Below are 17,864 nucleotides of genomic sequence, written 5' to 3'. Positions count from 1 at the left end.
CAATAATTACAACAATAAATAAAAACATGATAACAAAATGAAAGGAACTGAGATGAAAATAAATGAACTCAAATCTTTGTCAATAAATCTTTAATGAAACAAAAAACCTTCTGGTTCACATCACTGTTCTCTGTCATCAAAAACTCTGTTAATAATCAGTCCAAGTGAGGACTGGAAGGTCTGCAATCATGCTGACCTGCTGCTGCTGTTTTTAAGGACAGGGTTTCTTCTGGATGTTTGACATGTAATAAAGCATATAAAATATTGGGATGCAAAAAAAATTCAATAAAGAACAGCAGTTTATCTGAGGATGCTTTCTGCTGGCACCGGAGGTAAAACAGCAGGTTCCGTGTAATCAGATTACAAACTCCTCAGATTTATTAAGACATCAGCCCCAACCATTCAGTGTCACTCGGTTCCTCTGATGAGTAAGAAGATTCCTGCTGCCACACCGAGGACACCGACAGTCAGACCCACTCCACAAAACATGGCAGGTCCAAGAATGAGATCAGAGTTCTCCACAGCTGCAGACAGAAACACAGAGAGTAATGTGAACCGTCACATCTGGAAACAGTCATAGAGGAGTCCCACAGGGTTCAGTGCTGGGAACTATACTTTTTATTTCAGGCAATATTATTAGAAAACACTGCATCATTTTCATTACTATACAGATGACACTCAGTTTTACTTAAATATTAATGCTGTAAAAACTCCCTGAAAAGCCTTTAGCTAATCCAAAATGCTGCAGCAAGAGTCCTGACAGGGACTAGAAAGAGAGCAGATTTCATTGGCTTCAGTTAAATCCAGAATTCAAAATCCTGCTCCTCACATACAAGGTCTTAAATAATCAGGCCCCATCTTATCTTAATGACCTTGTAGTACCATATCACCCTATTAGAGCACTTCGCTCTCGCTCTGCAGGCCTACTTGTTGTTCCTAGAGTAGGGGAGACCGGGGATAGTTGTAACGTGGGTCAGTTGTAACACTTCCAATTTCTCCAATCAGGGCTAAGTTTCAAATGATGTGACTCATCCTGTGCATGCCCAACTCAATTCTGCTATCACATGTGAAAAATCAGCACATTTTGTCAAACACAGACAATTTAACATGAAAAAAAGTAATTTGTATGCCAAAAAGTAAGTTTTTCTACTTTATTTCAATTTCTAATAGCATTATCTGCTTTGCAGTTAAACTCATCAAACTTGAATTATGTTATTTGTATGTCTATGGGGATATATTCTGTGTAGGTCTTTAGTGCTAATGTTTTAGCCGTTGGCTGTAATGTTAGCTAGTTCATGGCTATAGGAGTCTGGGTCAGTTGTAACAGCAACAGTCTGGGTTAGTTGTAACAATAATGCAGATGTTGCAACTTACCACACTATTACTTTAACTTATATTAAACAAGTTGGGGCAACGACATCAGCAGAGAGAGGTTCATTGGTCGCTTTTGTATATGCGGTTAATGCCATTGGCAACACAATTCCTCCACTGTTTGTGTTCCCACACATACATTATGCAGACCACTGTGTCAGAGATGGACCAGTAGGAAATACTGGTAGTGGAAATAAATCAGGATGGATGCAAGAAACAGATTTCCTCATCTTTCTGAAGCACTCTGCAAACCACACCAAGCCATGATAAAAAGTAATGGAATTGCGATGCTGGTGAACAGCTACATTTTTTCAGCTTCATTGTTATGTTCAAAATTGGTGCAAGAGTTGTAGGTTATAATGCCCACTGAGCCAATGAGGCCAAACTCAAGGAAGACCAACCAAAATTAATGAAATATTCAGTTGCAGAAAATTCCATAATTTGTCTTTTTTGGGGGGTTGGAATATGTTCAAAAGCTAGATTTCTGCATTCTGTCACACACACACACAGCTACATAAATGTCTCTAAGTGCATTCATGTGTTGAATAAACAAAGATTACATGTTAATATTTTGTCAGTACCCTTATTTCATTGTGTTACATTTCACCCCAGGATATGTTACAACTAACCCAGACTATGGGGTTAATTGTAACATTTCACTCTTTGTGTTTGAGGCCATACCATGCAATGGGTAATTGTGCTGCAGAGAAAATAGCTGCACTATTTAATAGCAGAGACATGTAAATACTTTGCATTACATTTTGAATCCACTACCTTAAAAGAGCTCCAATTTACAGACAGAAATGTCAAAAATGTTACAACTATCCCCGGTCTCCCCTATTTAAAATTAGATTCTATCAAATAGTAGTACTAGTAGATTAAGATTAGGCTTAAAACTTTGCTTTTTGATAAAACTTCTCTCTCTGATATTGCTGACTCTTTACCTTAGAATATAAAGCAACTTGAGATTACTGTTGTTGTGAAATTGTACAATGTGAATTGAATTTTGAGTTGAATTTTCTCACCATAGAATTTGGTCATTGGTTGCATCAGGGCCACATGTTCCACGGTGCAGCTGTAGACGTCTCCCTGCTTTGGGATGAAGTCCAGTCTGGACGTCTGTTTGAAGGAACCATCTTTGTTGGGGAAGGGAACGCTGGTGTTCGCTCCTTCTGTCACCTTCTGCTCATTTTTGGTCCAGGTGATGTTGACAGGAGCAGGATAGAAACCAGTCACGTGACAGATCAGAGTGTTTTGGACTCCGAGCTCCAAATTTAGTACTGTGTAGATGATCATGCTCGAAGGAGGATCTGTGCACAAACATGTACAGGTTACTCACAACACCACTGCACTGAATATGCAACAGCATTGCAGCAAAGAGTCAGTATGTACAGGACCTGCACCGACTCTGTTGTTGTTGTTTTTTTCTCTAAAATGAATTTAACTCACAGGGTGAAACACTTTGAGCAGTGTGTGATTGCTGCTATGAGCTGAAAACTAAAAACAGAAGAGAAAGCACAGAAACACTGGGAGGACCTGAGCGTCTGCTGAAGTGAGATGTGTTTTCACTTGAATAAACAGAGAACTGAATGTTTGAAGATCCCCCAAAGTCATGTGATAAAGAGGAAGTTTGGTCTCCGCGTTTCCCGTTTCACTCCTGTGTGTCTGAGGTTTTTAGTCTCTATTGTTGTGTCGTTGATTCAGCAGCTCGTAACATGGAGCTGTAGTTCAGTATGTGTGTTTCACCTCTAAGAGTTCAGATGTTCTCTGTGTTTGTGTCATCAGGTCTTCATGGATATGAATACAAACCTGGAACTCTGTGACAATAAAGGTCACAGTGTTTGTTAGCTCACCAAAGACGTGATGAAAATGTTTCTGCTCAGATCATCTTTGTGTAATTTTATTTGAAATCTGTAAATATGGCGAATATTGGTGCTTTCTCTCCATTTAAAGAGCTCTGTATGTTGTCAACAGCTGAGAAAACAAAATATCTGTTTATCTGAGTGTCAGTACGATGATAACATAGTTGAGTTGAACATGAAGAAGCCAATCACAACTGTTAGTTTAAAACATTGACTGATAAAGTGATTTGGTAATATTGGCTGAGGTATTGGAATCAGCCCGTAGAATCTGGGGGAATTAAGGGACATTTCAACCCCGAAACACAATCCGATTTTATCTAAAAATTCAAAGAAATCAATGGATGTTGAATGTACATAACTGAAAGGATCTCCAATGATCTAACCTGTCAGCCTCTGAAAAACCCTCTTTAACACAACAACACGTTTTATTTACCTCCGCTCTCTGAATGTTTTTCTGCCCTTTACATACGGACTGTGTGGTTAAGGATTTGTGTTTACCGAGTTCTTTGGGAAAGTCCTTCATAGCCTTACGAGTCACCATCAGGTTTTGTCTGCAGATCTGTTGATCAGCCACAGCTTCTTCATAGAAACCTGGAAAGCTTATTGGATCTGCAAAGGCAGGCAGAGCATTGACTCCTGTCTGTTTGTTGAAGTCGGCGTACCAGACCGCCTCATCATCCAGGATCAGAACGTTCTCTCCATCAGTATCTGAACAGCCGCTGATGGAGTTGCTCCCATGAGCATCTGAGGAGAATAAGAGGGCTGATTGAGTGCCATCAGAGCCTTTGTGTCATTTAAGTGAAATTAAATGAATTAAAACTGTAATTTGACTATAATGGTTTGTGTATGTTGCACTTAGACAGTCCCTTTGCAGCAATCACACTCCCAGCACAATGCTCAGAATGCTATTTTCATGGAAATGTTGCTAAAAGGGATGCTGTTTGACTTTAAGATTGTACCTTGAGTTATTAATCTGCAAAGCTCAAATTAGTGAACATATTATTAATTTTACCAAATTTATAAATTCCTGTCACACATTTTTTATTGAATTATTCTAGAATGTTTCAGATCTCCATCTGTAGTCTGCACAGTGAAACAAGTTTCACTTCACTTGTGTGCGTGAAACAAACGCACACTTGAATCAGACTGATGACACATCTGTATGAAGATTTTGGAGTGTATATGTACACGCACACACATACACACACACACTATCTGGCAACTTGGGTAACATAAGAGAAGCACAGCAAGCGCTTTGCAACCCACCTCCCACTCAGCTCCTTTTCATGTTTTCATGCTGTTAGTAACGAAATCACACGTGTAGTTACTTACTGATGTCTGATCTGTTTTGTGCTTAAGAGGTTCTTTGGTTTCACTTTGACATTCTCGCCATAATTTCTTAATATCTCGTGCATGAAAGGTTTCAAATACAAGAGTTCATGAGTAAATTAGAGACTCACCATCAGCAGAAACACAGGGGACCAAGGAAAGGATGAGGAGCAGCACCCACACCTTCATCTTCATCAGAAGCAGCAGCAGCTCTGTGACTCTCTGAATGTCTGCGAGCTCAAACACGCGCAGCAGCCAATCACAAAGCAGGGCCCATATGATGTCATCGTGACCAGCCACACACAAGCAGCAGACACACACTCACAGAAACACAAACACAACTGGTATTAATAATCATTTTCATATAAAACTCATTTTGATCAGAGCCTGATGAAGATCACAGGTGTGGAAAACAAAGGTCTTATGGAAAAAAAAAAACACGGAGTAAGGTGACTACGGTGATCTGGGATTGCTGATACACTGAGGACACCTGGTGGACAGATGGAGAACTGCAGAGGTGATCTGGTGACATCTAAAGCCAGGAGAGGTTTGATGCTGAAACATCATCAGACTGTGAGAAACTGAACCAGCTCTAGTCCTGTTCTGTCTCCAAACTACAAACTACTGAATACTGTCAAGACTTTCAGAATAAGACTTCCTCTCTGAGCCTGTGGGAATCGACATTAGTAACAGGTCATTTATTCAGACTGTCTAACCAATGTCCCTGCTGTCCCAGTATGAGCCTACTCTATGGACGAACTGGTCCTTTCGGCAACATCTTTGTTGGAGCTCTGTTTGAACAATAATTCCCACCATGAGCTTCCTCTGAGGACACTCCTATCTCTAAGGATTATTCATGCCTGTTACAGATGTTAAGACATTATTAGGAACATGATGAACACTAACCAACTTTAACTGAGGAGAGATAAAGAGGTTTCCAAAATAAGCCTGCTTTACATCTGAAGAATCCAAAAAATGACCTATGCTAACCACTTTTCCTTGATCTTGGTGGAAAACGATACAAGGTGAAGGAAAGGAAAGGTATGAAGGAGGATTAATAAGGATTTAAAACAAGAGAAGAGCAGTGCACTGAGGGTCCGAATGAACCTACACTCAGACACCCTCACATTGGATCTCTTAAGAGAAACTACAATCTGCAGAAGGCGGACTACAAAATGTTCATGTCACTTCACTCCAGTGTTTTAACGCTGTTGTTTTATGCAGGTCGTGTAAAACAGATCATGTGTGAAAAGTTTCCTTTTATTACTCGTGTTGGAATTTGAAAGAAACAGGAACATGTAGGCGGAGGGTCGGCCTGTGACTGTGGACGGGTGTTTGTGAGGGTGGAGTTAGAGCACATGTGTCTGAAGCAGTTTCAGTTTCACACCGAAAGCCATCAGAATCACACAGTTACGGAGTTTTAGTTCACCCTAGTGTTTTATAACTGCAGACAACTTCGTGTTCTTGATCTTTATGTTGTTGTTTTAATTTCTGCAGAATATTTATTGAAACCACACGTTTATCTAACATCAGCTGATTATGTAAATGTTTTTTATGTAAAATGTATTTTATTTACATGGTTAGGTTTTTTAGAACCATATTTATTTTTTAACTGGTAGATTTGTTGAGCACTACATCAAATCAAATCAAATCAAATCACTTTTATTGTCACATCACATGTGCAGGCACACTGGCACAGCACATGCGAGTGAAATTCTTGTGTGCGAGCCCCACAAGCAACAGAGATGTGCAAACACAACAACACAAACGAGCAAAATACAAGAATGGCCAACCTGAAACTAATAAATATATGTACAATATATAATAGTGTATGCATTTCTGGATGTGTATACTAAATATTTTCCTACGTGTGTGTGTGTGTGTGTGTGTGTGTGTGTGTGTGTGTGTGTGTGTGTGTGTGTGTGTGTGTGTGTGTGTGTGTGTGTGTGTGTGTGTGTGTACACATTTTTACAAATTAAATAGTAAAAAAATAATAAATAAAATATATAAAAATATACAGAGTTGAATATGTGCAAAACAAGTGGCATTTATATACAGTGTGGAGTGCATAATGTTGAAGTTCCAGTAGTGAAGCTGAGGTGTCTATGACGTGTTCAGCAGTCTGATGGCCTGGTGGAAGAAGCTGTCTCTCAGTCTGCTGGTACGGGACCGGATGCTGCAGAACCTCCTTCCTGATGGAAGCAGTCTGAACAGTTTATGCTGGGGTGACTGGAGTCCTTGATGATCCTCCCCGCTTTCCTCAGGCACCGCTTCCTGTAGATGTCTTGGAGGGAGGGAAGCTCACCTCCAATTATCCGTTCAGAGCACCGCACTACTCGCTGGAGAGCTTTGCAGTTGTAGGCGGTGCTGTTGCCATACCAGGTGGTGATGCATCCAGTGAGGATGCTCTCAATGGCACAGTGATAGAAGGTCCTGAGGATGCGGGGGCTCATGCCGAATCAAACAATCAAACAATACATTGTTTGACCTGAGTGAAAGCTGATCTCAGGTGTTCTCCAGCAGCTAGTGAAGGAGGTCCAGCTCGTTTCTCAGATTCAGCTCTTTTGGCTCAACTCTCTTAGATGGTGTCACTCTTGATTCGTGCATTTTTAAAAGTTATTTCTTTAATTAAAACACTGTGACGTCCTTTTTGGAAGTTTAGGTGCAGTTGATTCATAAAGGAGGAAGAAACAGGAAAAGGTTGAGGGTGAGCAATGTTCCCTCTAAGCTGCGTGCATGCGCATTTGCGCACTGCTGGCACGGTTTCTGCACACAGGAAATCTGTGTTGTGCACAAAAAAAATTCTAACCTGAATTGAAATTAAAATTTTAACAATTCTGTTTTGCAGTGTTAGTCAGTGACTGACTGCTCCCATATGGGATTAGAACGATGCCACTTTATCCCATAGTCCAGCCAATTCACATTCGTATATACGCAGCTAATCAACGTGGTTGACAGGCTGTGCCGATAGGCCACGTAAAAGCAGAGTTATGATAAAAATATCTGCAGTGTTTGTTTTTTTCCTATTGTTGTTTATTTTTACTGCGGAAGAAACGGTAAAACACTGTTTTATAAGGAAAACGCTGGAAAGCACTCTCCGCCTGTGAGCAAAAACAGCCTCCCTCCCAATTCCCACAGCCTTTCCTATTGGTGGAAAAATGTACCATCTGGAATCAAACAATGATATGGCAACATGGCATTTAGTTGTTTAGGAAGGGGGAAGTTTTAGGAGTGACGGCGGTGTTTTGAGATGTGAGAGATTTGAGACGTTTAGCGCAAATCTTGTGTAGTTAGTGTGTAGTGTAGTCAATAGTGTTGTTGTGTGTCAGAACAATGAGGCGACTGCTGAATGTTACAGGTGTTACAGCAGTGATACATCTCCTGTTGTCAGGCCTGCAAGTATCAGGCTGATGTTCTCCTTCATCTCATAGTGGACAGAAATTATTTTTGGAGTGGCACAAATAATTTGTGTGGCATCAGATTTGATGCAGAACAGCTGATTGTTGGCTGCATTTTTATGTAAACAGCTGCAAAAAACTTTGTTGTTTGCAAAACTTAGTAACTGTTTTTTTAAGACGTAACTATATAATTAATTGCCCAGAATTGGTCTTTATTTACTGTACTTGCAGACAGAGAGTTACAGACTCTCTCCCAGACCACAGACTCATAATACAAGTCAGAGCAAAAAATAAATGAATAAATAAATAAAGTTGTGTTTTCAAAATTGGAGTCCAGGTTATTTTTACTTCCAATAGTGCTAACATACTACACAGCTCATGAACATTGTAAGTGGGCTAAAGCAGTTAATTAAAGATAGTCTAACATAAATGTAAATGCTGTAATTGGATTACTTTAATAAACATGTAACATGGATGGATTTGATGCTGGCGTGACCACAGTGCACACGTCTGCTGTCGCTCACAGTGGTCCAAGGGACGCTCTGGGAGTTTGTGTGTTCAGACACATGAAACATTAGAGGGAACATTGAGGGTGAGTCTTTGAATTTTATTTCCTTCCTCTCTTTAGTCACCTGCTGACCCGGGTTTGTGTCAGTACAGCCTAACATTTCTTCATGTGACCGGCTGTGGGCTAACAGGACGAGTCTAATGATTACTTTTTTAAAAGTAATGAGTAATCTGTAGCAGCTGTGTCTCTGCTCCCATCCTCCTTTTTTCTACACGTGTCCAATAACAGCTTCATTAGTGTGTCTGCTCTGCAACCACAGAGCTGCTCTTCGTGTGATGATGTGTCCTTAAGAAATGATAGGCCACAGTGACCTTTGACCTTTAAACTCTAATCAGTTCATTCTTGGATTCAGGTTATTGTGCTGAATTGAAAGAGGTGTGCACACAGTGCTGAGCAGCTGTGCTGTTCATGGTCACATGAAGGACAGCATTTAAATTTTACAGTGATGATGGTGAGTCTCATTTTCACTCAGCATTCACAGATGACACCTTTACACTAGCTTTATACTGACAGTTATAATAAGCCCCGTATGGGAGGTCAGGTAGCACCTGCTTTGATCTTACCGACCTCAGTTTAACCCACACAGAGCAGCAGCATTTCAGCTGATCACAGCCTTAAACTAAAGTATCTCACAAAAGAGATTATTGATATTTACAAATTATTATTTATCCCTCCTCTGCATCACTGCACATGAACTTTGACCCCTGCTGATGACACATTTTATGTTTTTCTGATGGTTTCAATTAAAATCTGCTTGTTTGGGTTTTTTTAACCTTTTCTGATGTGATTAGGTGTTGTGATCAATTTTTCAATGAGTTATTGATCCCAGGAGTTCAGCTATTTGAAGCTTCATCCTTGTGATTTAAAACGTTTTTAGTTTAAATGTTTATTCTCATAAAGTAGTTTTATTCAATCATACTTCTAAAGTAATTAGTAGTTATTTACCTGCAGTGGCTGCCTTTCTTCTGTACCTCCTCTCTTTGGTCCTCCTGGTGCATTTTAGGAGCTCGACCTCCTTCATTTTGGTGTCTGGCACTGCGTCAGTGGGCAGAAGTAGACAAGGAAACACAAACTGAGGAAAGGAAACCAGCAGTGAGAATAAAGCTTCTTAAAAAGATTTTTTTAAAGTAGATTTCTCTTTTTTTTAGACATAAAATGGAAATATTCAAGCATATATATTTAAATTTTCATGTAAAGCATCAATAGTAAAAGTACCTCAAAACTGTACTCAAAGTAAAAGTACTTATCAGTCTGTCTAAACTGTAGTAAACTCTGGCCTTAGTGGAACATGTATTACATCTTAACTTTTTCATGTCCTTGAATCTAAAATTTAAAATGTGAGGTGGTGCAGCTGCAGACTCACAATGCTGTGAAATGTTTATGAGTGGATGAGTGGGTCTGTTGCTCTGTCTTAATCTGGATAAAACAGATGAATGTAAACTCAGTCACGTGCAGGCAGCTTCTCTTTCTGAAACAGGGAAACATGGAGCACCATAAAAATCTTGCGCTGTTAAACTGTTAGAGGTGTTAGCTGTTAGAGGTGTCAAACATATGGCACGTGGGCCAGAACTGACCGGCCAAACAGGCCAATGTGGCCCACTCGGTCGGTTTAGATAACATGACCGGGAACGGGGGCATTGATCTGAACTTTTCAATTTATTTTCAACATTTTTCAATTTTCTGACCAATAAAGCCGTCGCTTTTGGTCTGCAACATACAGAGTTAAAGACAAACAATCAAATCGCATACTGCTCCTGTGATTTACTACACCAGCTTTACTTTACTTTATAGTGAAGAAAAACTGAGACCCAGCATTAAAGATGTACTTCATTTACTCAATAAATCAAACTGTGCATCCAAAATTAATCCGTGAAAGATGTTGTGTGGTGTTATTGTTCTGCTCCTATCCCCATGCTGAAGCAGGGCAGATTCATTCAGCAATCAAGAGAAGAAGGAAATAAAACTTAAAAGAATAAAAAAAAAAATCGCAATCAAAAAGACAAATGGTCATGACAGAAAAAAAATTGACTGCAAATTAGGAGAAGCCTCAAACATCACAGAACATCAGCTTCAGCTCTGAGATGAGAAACTTTAAAAGCACTTAAAGTTAAAAGTTTAAAAGCACAGAACCTCTGATGGATCTGCAGCACGATAACACCTGACAACCTGCTCTTGCAGAGTACTGTTTCTGGTGTCTGAACTCAGTGATAACATGATGAAAACCACATGTATGTGGGAGAAAACATGTGAGCCACCACTGATCTCGTTTCAACTCTCAGGATCTCTTCTGCTCTGATTGGCCAACAAACGTTACATCTCTACTGATCCTAAAACTTTCCCACTATTCACCTAAATGATTTATTTGGATTTATCTGTCATCCTGGAGGATATGATCGGATATAGGGAGTTTATATTTCCTTCAGAGCAAAACTGAGGGTATAAAATCCCATATACTAAGGGGACGAGTTCACGCTCCCTCTGAGGGAAACAAGCGTTCAATTCAAACGTCTCTTACTGAAACTTTATTAGACTCATTAACTATCTGTGTTAACACGTGCAGCTGCCGGACACCGCCCGGTGAACCGTTAATTTTCACCGTTACGCCGTTTGTTTTCTGCTGTGCTCGCCTTTCTAGTCAGGCACTGCTCAGGACACCTCTCTCCTCGCTCCATTCGCCCGCCCTCCCCGAATAGCGCCCAATCAACATCGCAGATCCCGTGATGGCTGGGCCTCAACTTCGCACCCGATTGGACACTTTTGCGGTCGAGCGCGAGGTCCCTGCCGTCGCGTATAAGAGCGCGAGCTCGAGTATCTGAGCACGATGAAGGCAGCTAGCAGTTAGTAGCTAGTCGTAGCAGAAGTCTACTGTTATAGTTGAAGTCACGGGCCGTTACAGAGCACACGCACACTGACAGGCACATGCACGGGGAGCTGGGTGCGGGCTTGTGTTCATGCACACAGCGGGTTTCCGGTGGTGTTTCGGGACTTGTTTATCTTTGAGGGGCGTGTGTTTTTGCTCCGTGCTAGGCGGCTAGCTGCAGAAGCTAACTGTGTTTGTTTCTTGTAGTGCAATTGAATTATTCATGAGGGCTCGCAGGGATTGGCGGAGTGAGCGACGGGGGCGGGGCTAGGACGGGGTTTCCTCGGGATTTTGGGGGCGCACGCACGCACACGCTCTGACAAAAACATAAATCGGATATTTCTAAGACTCGGAGGGTGAAGTCTGGACGGCGGACGGTGATCTCTGCAGGACACTGTGAGTACAATCGATCAGTCAGTGATTGATTATTGATCGACGACGTTTGCCTGATTTGTTTGAGTGAAGAACTTTGAAGTAATCAGAATAAATCAATGTTGCTTTAACGATATTTGTAAGAATTTTTATTTCGATTATTCTTCAAAGTAAGAGTCACAAATAAAAGTGACACTTTGACGCACTAATCAGAAAGAACTCATGTAGGTGCTTTTACTTTGAAACATCAGGATGTTGAACTTCCTTCAGGAGGTCACAGTTACAGTTTTTGTCTCCTTCACCCCTCTGAAGTTTACTTATTCTGCTCATTTATCACTAAAGCCTTGTTCAGCGCCCTCCATAATATGACAACTTTGTCCCTGTTTGGCTGCCCTCCGGAAGCCTGTTGAGGGGCATTAACACACACCCATCTAATAAGGTTTCAGCAAGAGACGTTTGAATTTAATGTTTGTTTCCCTCAGAGGGAGCGTGAACTCGTCCCCTCAGTGTGTGGGATTGTATACATATTTCACAAGTCATTCATTGATCAATATTGTTCACTGATTACAGCCTCAGGGGAAATAGAAGATGCTCGATGAGTTTTTATCGTCATACAGATCCGAGATTCCTGTGTGGTGCTCAGTCTTTTAATGTTAGCACACATCACAGTCTGATTGGGAGGATGCCAGCCCAAAGAAAACTAAAGTTGTCAGGTTACATACAAATTTCTGGAAACCATCAGGATGCAAAGGAGAGGTGGCAGGATGTCTGATTGGCTGTGTGATGGAGGCAGGTTATAAAAGAAAGTTCAAGCTTAAGTCGGTGCTGAGGGTCCTTCATCCCAGTTTCAGCTCAGATTTCCCTCAAAACTTCTTTCATTGAAAGATGCTCTTCCTTATGGCGCTTATACTTAAAGTCCTTTTAGGGATGAAGTTTGGGCTCCTTCTATGTGTTATTCTGGCACTGAGGATCATTTTAAAATGAGTTTTTTAGAAAACCTTTTTGAGTTTAGATGTCCCTCCGTTGTTTCAGGGTAAATATCTGATCCCGTGGATCCTCAGGAGTGGAGCTCAGGTTAATGCAGAATGAGCTTAAGGTCTGTTTGCAGATGGTGTTTGACGGGCGGTGCTGCCAGCATTCACACGTGTGTGAATGTTTATCCCTGCAGTTTGGCTTTCTCCCTTCCAGCTGATCCAGGAATGTGCAGGGGGAAATGATGGTCCCAAACAGACTAATCGCGGTTGTTCCAGGCTGTGTCGATGTCGATGTGTAGTTAGAGGTGGAGGTCATGTTACGATGTGCCTACAGCGCAGATTTAACCATGAAAATGAATCCCACTTTAGGAGGGAGAGAGACAAGTTCGCTTTGTTTGACAGGAGCAAACCTGGGACAAACACTGTTAGCTAAGCGGGCAGCAGAGTGGTTAGTTTGCTGAGCTATCAAACACTCTATGTTACAGTGCAGCGTGTTCATAGTAACTGATAACATTCATCACTTTTACACAAGAACATAATTTATTTAGATTTTTACGTTTTTGCAATAATCTGCTCAGCTGCTGTTTTTAAACTCAATGGTTGTCAGGTTTCCCCTGCGAAGTCTATCTGAGAAGGGTACATTTTAAATTTTCTTTTAGCTTTACATGAAAATTTTTCCTCAATAATAAAGAAGAATCTGAAAATGGGAAAAGCAAAAAACGAAACGGATAAAGAAATAAAACCCTGAGTGAGGATGAAAACACAATTAACGGATAATAAAACTTTTGGTGCTGAGTTCAGGTTCAGCTGGGTTTTTTCTGTTTGTATTCACTCTTCTAATAGAGCTTCATTAATGAGGTTACGATCAATAATTCAGTAATTATTATACATTTATGTCTCGTGGTTTATCTTAAGTAGCTGAATCTGACTCCACCCCCTTCTTCTTTTGCAGGTCATTGTGATTGGCTAGACGGCAGAAGATGATGTCAGTGGACAAAGAGGCGGTCCTCACCCATGAGGCGCCCATCAGACTCAGCCCCGTCTTCCCCGCTGCCATCAGCCTATCAGAGCAGCCGCAGCTGGCTAAACCCCTCCCCATCATCCGGGCTAAAAATGGCCTCCAGCCGCCTGATGACAGCCAGCCGGCCCTTCCGGCGCCGCCTCCTCCTCCATCGACTCAGCGAATCGGGAATAGGCGTTACTCCATGGGCGTGGGCTTCAAGGGGCTGACCAAGCGCCGACGCCGCGCCAACAGCGACAGTCTGTCAGAGTCTGTGTTACCGAGTCACTTCCTGTTGGGCGGGAACATCTTTGACCCGCTGAACCTGAACTCGCTGTTGGACGAGGAAGTAAACAGGTGAGGAGGTTATTGGTGGATTCATTCAGAGATCAATATAACGTCACTGCTGCAGGATTTAACACTGACACCACCTTTATGCTCTTCCCCTTTTCTTCAGAACAACCAATCAGGAGACACCAAAGTGCTCACCCCTGCCGTCACGGGGCGAAGACCCCGTAGAGATCCTGGTGCCTCGTGACATCACTGATCCTCTGAACCTGAAGGGAGGGGGAAAGGGGGGTGAGGATGGACGAGGGGTCCTGCTGTCCCCACTGAAGTCCAAGAGGAAGCACAGGACCCGACACCACAAAGTAGGAGGAGGGGACGGCGAAGGAGACAAGGAGGTGGCAGCAGCGCCGCTGTTTCCCCACACAGGTGGATTCAGAGGTGAGACACCTGCAGCTTTACTGACACCCGGTGGACGAGCAGGAAACTGCAGCAGCTCACACAGTAAATCTACAGGTTTTTTTCAGATATTCATCAAGATATCAGGGAGGCGCTCTCATATTTAATGCAATAATGCGATGCAGCAGGTTATTAGTTACTTTTTTCAGTTTTTTGCTCGTTTTGCGGGTTATGTGCCCCGTCTGTAGTCCCTCGCAGTCCGAGGCTCCTCTGTATAACTGTAATAATTGATCTGCATGGCGCACTGATCGTTTTTGTACTCCTTCCTGTGAATGTCTGATTTGAGTCTGTAGCTTTAAATCAGACATGAACCGTAACAACGGCTCTGAACTTAGTGGATGAACCGGTGTGGTGTGTACACATAAACTGAGAAAACAACCGGTGGGCCTGTGTCCTTACACTCGCTCGTACCTGGCTGCAGCTGTTCTACCTGCAGAGTCCACCTGAGTGAAGTCTGTGCATGGACGTCTGTTTTGTCGCCTGCAGTACCGTTGTTGAACAAAGAGGGCAGCGTTCCTCCATCTCCTCTCCCATGTGAGCTCAACACTGCCATCACCTGCCGAGACGACGTGGCCCCGTCCCCCATCCTGCCCAGGAGGCACACCCACCCTCCACCTGGCCCCCCCCACAAGCCTGGGAGCCAGGGTGACGGGCGGCAACGAAAGCGGCGACGCACCACCTCGACAAGGTTGGCAGATGGTGCTGGAAGCACCATTGTCACAACGACTGTAGCTCCGCCAAGCAAATTCCAGACACCGTTAGTGGGAGGGGCTAAAGCTGCCAGGTGAGTGTGTCGTCTAAACTGAGTAATCACTGTGATCTGATTGGGTGTCTTTATCACATGACATCTGTACCACCTCCTGCAGGTGTGGAGGACCTCAGACTGGTTCCACTAACCCCAGAGAGAAGAAGAAGGACAAACACCGCTACCAGTACGGGAACCACAGCCGTTACTATGGCTACCAAGGTTTTTATGGAGACAAGTGGGAGGGGCGGGTTGGGGCAGAGGAAGACCCAAGGCTCCGGGTCCTTGAAGCTGATTGGTTCAGAGACAAGACGGTTCTGGACGTAGGCTGCGGCACTGGTCACATGACACTGGCTGTTGCCCGAAGATTTAACCCCACCCACATCTTGGGGGTGGAGCTAGACAAGCAGCTCGTCCGTGCTGCCATACAGAACATTAGACACTTCCTGTCACATGACCTGGTGCTGGAGGACAGACGGAAGAGGAAAGACACGGTAGCCCCGCCTCCTCCCAAACAGGAAGGGGAGGAGGGGCAGGAGGAGTTGATGAAGGAGTTCCAACAGGCTCTCTCCTTCCCTCTGTCCTTCAGGGTGAGTCGGGGCCCTCTCTCAGCTCCTCCCCTTCTCTCTCCTTCATCCTCTTCCTCCTCCAGGTTCCCCAGTAACATCACCTTCATCCAGGTGAGTCTCACTCTCCATCAGAACCCTCGCTGGTGTCCAGCCACCGCTCACCTCTGTGACTCCTCCCACAGGGCGACTACGTCTCAGACCGTGAAGCTTGGCCTGGGCGGGGCCATTACGATGTCATCATGTGTCTCAACGTAACCAAGTGGGTGCAGCTGCAGTCAGGTGACGCGGGTGTGGTTAGACTATTCAAACGAGCCTATCAGAGCCTGTCGCCAGGTGGAATATTTATCCTGGAGCCACAACCATGGAGCAGCTACTGCCACAGCAAGAGAGCCTCGGTAACGCCTAGCAACATGAATATAATCATATGCAGTTAGTGTGTGTGTGTGTGTGAGAGAGAAACAGCATCTGTCCTTTGCTCATCCTTCTGACACAGTGTGATCGATGACAGCAGGAAGTATTCACACGTATAAAGACCAGATTTTACATGTAGAGATAACAGCAACAGGAAGTGACGGTGCTCAACACTGTGTGTCTATCACAGTCCGGTCCTTTAGAGTCGTAATGGTTTCCTAAAAGGGTATGAGTAACTATGATCTGATATTTTGCATTAACTTTGTTAGTAAAAGTGTTCTTGTGTATTCTTTTGCAACACTTTGAGCATTTTGGCAGAAGAATGAATTTATTCATGGGTACTGGTTCACTAAACACGCATGCAGGGAGCGTCTGTAAATATCTGTGCTTCTGTGTATATACATCTAAGAACATTCAGCAGCACGTGTATCCAGTAAAAAGTTCATTTCTGTGGTTTTCCAGAAAACAACGTTCAGTCACTGCAGGAGTTTGAGGCTCAGGCCTGAACAGTTCACCTCCTACCTGACGGACAGCGTGGGCTTCAGCTCCTACAGACTCATCACACACGCAGGTGACAACATGCACATATGCACCCATCAGGGCTCCGGTGTATTCTGGCTCATATTTGACCACTCGTCTTGGCAGGATCGGTAGAGTTAGTTAAATTTGTTCGTTTCTGGGAATGGACCTGTCCAAAAATTTTCCATGAAGTTGATCTCTGAGCTTTGGGAATGCCGTTCCAGGCGTTTAATTTTAGCCTGCTTTATCCCTCCCAAAACCAGGTCTGATGTGTTTGTGATCATTGTCTTGTTGGAACACTGAGTTGTGTTCAAAGTTTAATCATCTTGCTGTTAAACAATAAACTATTAAACATGTTTGCCGTACACTAACCCAGAAAAAAGAAAAGTTAAACATTAGCCGGACACTTGTGCCTGTGTGAGTGGATGGATGACCACACCTGTAAATACAGTGACACAGATGCTGAAGTATGTGAGCCAGCTAATGCTACCCAGCCTAGCTGTATCCATAGACTGTATGTTAGCATTACTGCTAATGATTGATATCCCAGTAAAATCCTGCAGTTTCACTGAGCACACCTGCCGCTCACACCTCGGTGATGCCTTGTTAGTTAACAGCAGCAGGCCAGGTGAATAACTGCAGACGTTTACCTGAAGACTGTTAGACTGCACAGGTGTGTGTGATCTGAGCTGTCTGCTTGTGTTTCCAGGTAACCAGCGGCCCATCTACCTGTTCCATAAAGGCTCTGCGCAGAAGAAGTGAGCTCACGCCTTCGGCGTCCTTCTGTTTCTATGGAAACAGCATTAAAACTGTGACTGAACAAACTGCTGATGTCGCACAGCAGAAGAGAGAGAACTGGAACCTGATTGGATGGCAGTACTCCTGTGGATGTGATTGGTTGAGTACAGGTGTCCATGTCCACCTAAACCAGTAACATGATTTTTCCATTCAATGAGATTTCCCCACACAGACGTGATATCATGTGTCTGATGCTGGGATTATACTGGTTGTTGATCAGATCAATAAGACAGTAAAGCACAAAGAAATAACTGCGTTTCTATTGGCCGCTGGATACCAACAGGAAGTGGTTTTTCATATTTCTTCCACTGCTTTTTTTTCCTGTCAAAATAAAGCTACTGACT

At 43.0% G+C, this 17,864-nt stretch overlaps 3 protein-coding genes across 3 annotated transcripts in view; 2 read left to right on the top strand and 1 right to left on the bottom strand.

Moving 5' to 3' along the window:
* The window catches only part of LOC308395936 (NACHT, LRR and PYD domains-containing protein 3-like), a 352,248-nt gene that overhangs the window by 84,759 nt on the left and 249,625 nt on the right, over positions 1-17,864 (top strand). The window lies entirely within an intron of this gene.
* LOC308395472 (H-2 class II histocompatibility antigen, A-U alpha chain-like) lies at positions 74-9,563 on the bottom strand. Its single transcript, XM_080880353.1, has 5 exons — positions 9,474-9,563; positions 4,694-4,882; positions 3,732-3,977; positions 2,397-2,681; positions 74-524 (listed from the first exon to the last, which is right to left on the bottom strand). Exons 1-5 carry the CDS (start codon positions 9,547-9,549, stop codon positions 409-411), a joined length of 912 nt encoding a protein of 303 aa, XP_080736479.1. The 5' UTR covers positions 9,550-9,563; the 3' UTR covers positions 74-408.
* Positions 11,332-17,853, top strand: LOC308404277 (7SK snRNA methylphosphate capping enzyme-like). Its single transcript, XM_080894266.1, has 8 exons — positions 11,332-11,784; positions 13,687-14,091; positions 14,192-14,460; positions 14,965-15,262; positions 15,345-15,903; positions 15,975-16,187; positions 16,666-16,774; positions 17,432-17,853. The coding sequence occupies exons 2-8, from the start codon at positions 13,715-13,717 to the stop codon at positions 17,482-17,484; spliced, it is 1,878 nt and encodes a 625-aa protein (XP_080750392.1). The 5' UTR covers positions 11,332-11,784; positions 13,687-13,714; the 3' UTR covers positions 17,485-17,853.

The sequence above is a fragment of the Rhamphochromis sp. 'chilingali' genome (assembly GCF_963969265.1).
Source record: "Rhamphochromis sp. 'chilingali' genome assembly, chromosome: 1".
Lineage (NCBI taxonomy): Eukaryota > Metazoa > Chordata > Actinopteri > Cichliformes > Cichlidae > Rhamphochromis > Rhamphochromis sp. 'chilingali'.
This window is presented reverse-complemented; position numbering and strand designations above follow the sequence as displayed.